At 42.8% G+C, this 5513-nt stretch overlaps 1 protein-coding gene across 1 annotated transcript; it reads right to left on the minus strand.

The window, feature by feature from the left end:
* Positions 1–79: 79 nt before the first annotated feature.
* On the minus strand, positions 80–5317 carry eif3s6ip (eukaryotic translation initiation factor 3, subunit 6 interacting protein). Its single transcript, XM_084562442.1, has 15 exons — positions 5158–5317; positions 4772–4814; positions 4371–4581; positions 4203–4282; positions 3336–3397; positions 3179–3248; positions 2993–3066; positions 2630–2801; positions 1916–2070; positions 1633–1803; positions 1369–1502; positions 959–1132; positions 578–767; positions 393–473; positions 80–293 (listed from the first exon to the last, which is right to left on the minus strand). The coding sequence occupies exons 1-15, from the start codon at positions 5185–5187 to the stop codon at positions 222–224; spliced, it is 1719 nt and encodes a 572-aa protein (XP_084418568.1). The 5' UTR covers positions 5188–5317; the 3' UTR covers positions 80–221.
* Between the last annotated feature and the right edge of the window lie 196 nt (positions 5318–5513).

The following is a 5513-nucleotide window of genomic DNA, read 5'->3' on the forward strand; positions in this document are numbered from 1 at the left end:
TCTAAATACTGCCACCTAGTGGTTATTAAGAGTAAACACTTGAAAGGCATTCAGGATAGAAAAAAAACGAAGTCATTACTTTTAGCACACCACTCCATCCTTTAATTGTTACCAGGTTACATAGAAAACTTATCCTCAATAATAGCTGTCAAAAAACCTGAAGTAGACCAAAAGGACAGAGGACCATCCCTTTAGATCTTCTCTTCTGCTGCTGGTCAGAGTCATCGGCTCGTAGCGCTTCCTGCTGCCGTAGTGGCACCAGTGGCTGGCATCTTCTTCAGTGTCCTATTCAGCTGCAGGGGGAGAGTAAACAACTCGTGATTAAGGATTGTTTTTCTTAGTTATCAGCAGAACTCTGTACTTTCAAATCTTAGTAGTCGATCAGTACTGACCTCCTCAAACTTGTGGATTTGTCTGATGAAAAAGTCTCCGTACCGACGAGCAACTTTAGTGTCGGCAATGTGGATCATGTCCTGTGGGAGAAGAAAATCTCGTCAAACACAGAACAACTTCATTCTCCTGCCTACTGTTCTTTACACGTATACAAATACAGAAAAGCCATGAATAGCACTGTCACCTTGTCGATGTAAAAGTCGACCTCAGAAGCAGACTGGAACTCCCCGTCCAGGGCTGAGATGCCGCTGGTCCACACCAGGTTCTTCATCTTGTGTTTGAAGACGAGCAGCTGAATACGGAACTCCTGCTCCGTCATGTCCAGGAATCCCGCCAGCTTGGCTACTGGCATGGTGGTGTAGAGCTTCAAGAAGCTGCAAGGACACACGGTGAGTTAGAGGACATGTATAGATGCACACAAGCCAACGAGGTAAATGCAAAGACTAAGTCAGGCTAAAAAAAAAAAAAGTTTGAAGAATTGAATACATCTCCTGAATCAAAGCCAAAACCCTACTCTGCACAGATATAATAACTATGCTACACAGACAAATCTGCTATGGCCTACCTCCTGATGGTGGAGAGCTGGGCCTGCTGCTGCACCTCCTCAGCAAAGACCTTGAGCTGCTGCTGGAAAGGCTCTTTGTGGTAGTTGGGGTGGACGTTGTCGTAGTTTGGCACCACGGGTGACAAGAACTTGGGACAGGCAAAGCTGAACAGCTCCTCAAACACCTGCAGATCTCTGACATGGAAAAAGGAGCATTTGTGTCATTGAAAACATTAAGGTGGCAGCTGGTGTTATTGATGGCGAACCACTGCAGATTTCTCAACAACTTGCTGGAGTTGTAGTATAGCGGACTCTGTGTAAACAGTAAAGCATTGGGACTAGCTGGCCAATATGAATTACAGGCAAACTAAATAGATGCAATAAATGAAACAAACACTGATTCAGCACAAGCTAATGAATGCCTCTCTTACCCTTTTTGCATTCGCAGCATCTTGTCTCCATACTTCTCTCTCAGCTGAGTGTGGATGCTCTCGTCGATGCGCATTGGGTACATGGTGAGAGCGATAGCCAGCAGGCCGTGCATCTGTTCATTTTGTTTGTTAATCTAAAAAGATAAAGTAAAAAAAACTGTGACATACATTCCATCAATAACATGTCTGAATATTTATTATCCATGCAATACAGAATACATAGTCTATAATGTCTTCCAAATAGTCCAAACTGCTCAGACTGACCATCTCATATTTATACGTCGACCTCTGGAACATGTTTCTCGTCCTCTGGATGTAGAGCAGGATGTTGGCGAAGACTCGGATGGCGTCCTGATAGCGCCTCATCATTAGGTAGGCGAAGCCCACATAGTAATAGGTGGTGATCTGACACTCTGGCACACGGGAGTACATGCTCTGAAAGACAGGACACAAAACAAAAACATGAAGATTTCGGATCAAATTTGCTGAACGTAATCCCCTCATTACTGGAAGAGGAGTTTATCATTCTCCACACTGGATGCCTTACCTTCTTGTTGAGCTCGATGTTCTCCAGGACTTTGATGGCCTGGTAATAATCACCGAGCAGAGAGTGAAGTCTCAGGAGGCCAACCAAACTGAAGTAACCCAACATCTTGTACAGGGAGTGGCGTCCATATTCTCCAGCCACGCTCTCTGGGTCTCCTGCACCACGACGACGGATTATAGGTTAACAGTCACTTCATACTTTCTTTATCCTTATATATGATGATGATAGGGAGGTCCTGATCACATTTTCTGACTGTGCTGAGTATAATAAATAGGGTTGTCAAAGCTAATGTTGCAAGGAGATGGTAGCTTGTACCTCGTCTTCAGAAAACCACCCTCTTTATTGTAGAAAATGGGCTAGTCTAACCCTCTCTGTAATATTTTTCACATGACACTGTTTCGAGGAAACGTTCCTCTTCTTTTAAACGCAGCATCCAGTGTTTGTTTTAGTTTCCGTGCAGCCTTTGAGTGTATTCTGTTTTGCATTGGGGAGAATCAAGTCGCTCAAATAGTGAATGATCATCTCCTACTACCGCCTCATCAGACATCCACATTGCATAATTTGCAAATTTCTGTCTAACTGACTTCATTTTCCAGAGAAAATGCCTGAATCTGTCCCAATACCACTCGGGACATCCCGAAAGGAAATAACAGATTTCAAAATCATTACTGTTCCCTGTGTTCTCCTTTCCATCTCCAAAGCGTTGTTCTTTACCTCCACTGGTGTAGACCTCGAGCTGACGGTTAATGTTGCTCTTGTCCACCAGGGAGTGGAGAACGTTGAGGACGCTGTGGACGTTCCAGATCTTTGGGTTGTTCCTCAGGAACTCGATTTCCTCCTCTGACTTTTTGGCCGTCTTACAGCGGTACTGACTGAAGGACTGGAACTGAAATGGGAAGCGTGCACATCTGTTAGCAGAGTTTCAACATACTTTCTATGGGCTGCTGACATTTGAATAAGCAGTAATTAAATATAGCTCCCATCTGGTACTCCTTGTAGGTTAAAACAATGAGATTACTGCAGCTGCAATCTGACATACATTCTTAATAACAGGGGATACATCTTAAAAACAGATACCTGGTAGATGAACTCATCAATTATATCCCAGAGCCACTGGTTTGGCAGCTCCAAGGGGGCAGGGCCATCAGCATCTGTTCACAATCACAAACGTTCTCATATGACTGCTCCATCATCGGCCGTTATTTTGATCACATTGATCATCACAGGTTAGAGAAATATGCAGGAAACCTTCTGGACACTCACTGAGAATGTAGTTGAAGAGGTTGCAGTAATTGTAGTACGACTCAAACCTCTGGTCCAAAGTTGGTCCGCCCTGGTTATACAGAAAACTACAGTTAATATAAAATACTGGAAACGTCACCATGCACTTTACAAGCGTTCATATGGAGCAGTTACTCACGCTGACTTTAGCGTAGATGTGTCTGTAATAGAGTTCCTTATAGAGGATGAGGAACACAGCATCTGCAGAACATAACAGGATGAGAGAAAAAAAAAAAAGCTGAGCTACACAGGTTTGTTCCCATCTGTCACTATACTGTAAAACCACCGTCTGCATGTGTAAAACCTGCAGGGCTGCAACAGCATGCCCATCAAAGCAACATAATGTTAATATTGACACCCAGATTTGGGTTTCAGTTCCTGAGAGTTGTTATTGTTGTTGTGATCATAGCTGCTGTTTTTCACACAAGAACTTCAACAAAGACTACACTACCTAGAGCAGATGCTAACGGCTGCTACGGCAACACCACTTTATAGAGATTTGCAAGATGTAAACAGTTTCATAGTGCACATAGAGACCTATAAAATTAAATAACGTAGATTGCCATTAATGTTGTGCTCTAAGTGGGTGTAAGCAAATATCTGCAGATGAATAATAGAGCTGCATTTCCAAGAACAATTAGCAGAAGCTGTTAAGAGTCCAATCATACTCAACACTATCAACAATACTTAATGGAATATAATTACACGATTATACAGTAAACAACAGCTAATTAAGTCTAGACTGCATAAGTATTCAATTTGTAAATGAATAGTACATAATGGGAAAATGTGTAAACAATAGTTTGCAGGTATAATGGTAGACTGATATATTATTAATTGTTAGATTAACCTATTGAGGAAATAATTGTGTGTAGCAGCCCAAAAGAAGGTGATTAAGAAGATCTAACCGAGATCTGTCAGTTAATTAAAAATGACAATGACTACAAATGATGACGTTTCATGCGAAGGAAAAAAAAACCCAACAGATGATGGATTTCACTCTCACCGTTGCCGACAAGTGATGCGATGCCCTCAGCCTCCGGCCAGGGAGAGTTCTTGAAGAAACGGTCGGTCAACTTGTTCCAGCTGAACAGGAACAAAACAAGACAAGTGAGCTCTAGTTCTAATGTGTCTGATGAAAGGATGGCGTTTCCACACAGAGAGCTGAGTTTACCTGTTCTCATAAACATCCTGGATCTCGTAGATCTTCTGCTCAATGCTCTCGCTGGACACGCGGTTGGACTGCAGCTCGTAAACCTTCTGGTCGATCAGGTCGGAGATGGTTTTGTGGAAATACTGCAGGAAGTTCTTGATCACCTCCGGGATGACGTGGTAGGTCTGCTGTTCGTACTGCCTCTCATAGGCCAGGTCTGCTTTAGGGTCACCTGGAAGGGGGGATACGGGAGAATGAGGAGGTGATGACAACACACCTTAACTCATGGCTTGTGTTGACTTTACAACTAGCGGACACCGTAGACAGTATAAAGACTATTTATACAATCAATGGGGAGACACTGTAATGAATTTACACATCTCAAACATTCAGATGAAAGGGATAAAGATGTGTATACTAACCCGTGTGAAGATCATAGTCGTTGGGATAGGCGTACGGATCGTACTGTTGAGGAAACAGATCAGTCAGACAAGTGTTACTGATGCACATCTGTCAAGCACCCAGTGATCAATAAAGTTTTACATAAAAAATCATCATTGACTTCTCTAAACCAGCTACGTGGGGGTTTTTACAGAGACTTTCGTGTTATTTTTGCTTTATATTTTACAAACAACGCTACAACAATCCTTTATGTCATGCTAGCTCATCACTTGCTACTGTTGTACTAAGCCGGTGGAGCAGAGCTAGCCACACAGCCACCTAGCTAACCGCCTAGCGCTAACAAGCGTGCCACAGCTATTATAATTAAAGCCTTATTAATTTATGGAAGAAAGGCGCGTGTACTGACCGCTGTCTCTTCCTCTTCTTGGTATGACATGGTGTCAGTTATCAGTCCAAACTCGTAAGATATCGGAGTGCAAAAGGAGAATGTGTGGCCGGCTAGCTAACGCAGCTAAACCACGCAGCTGGCGGTGGAGACAGAAAGAGGCGGAAGGAAGCAGTTGTGACGTCCGAGTGCGACACGACGTAACTAGAGCATTATGGGAAATTGAGTCTCGGCAATGTATTTGGTGTGCTGTTGGTTCTCAAACCTTTGACTAGTTTTAAAGACTATTTTTTTAACAAAACAAGGCCAAATTGTGCTCAAAATGATAATAAATAACATATGATAATGATAATGACTAATATAATTGTTTATTGCTA

This window comes from Chelon labrosus, assembly GCF_963514085.1.
Source record: "Chelon labrosus genome assembly, chromosome: 15".
In the NCBI taxonomy this organism is placed as follows: Eukaryota; Metazoa; Chordata; class Actinopteri; order Mugiliformes; family Mugilidae; genus Chelon; species Chelon labrosus.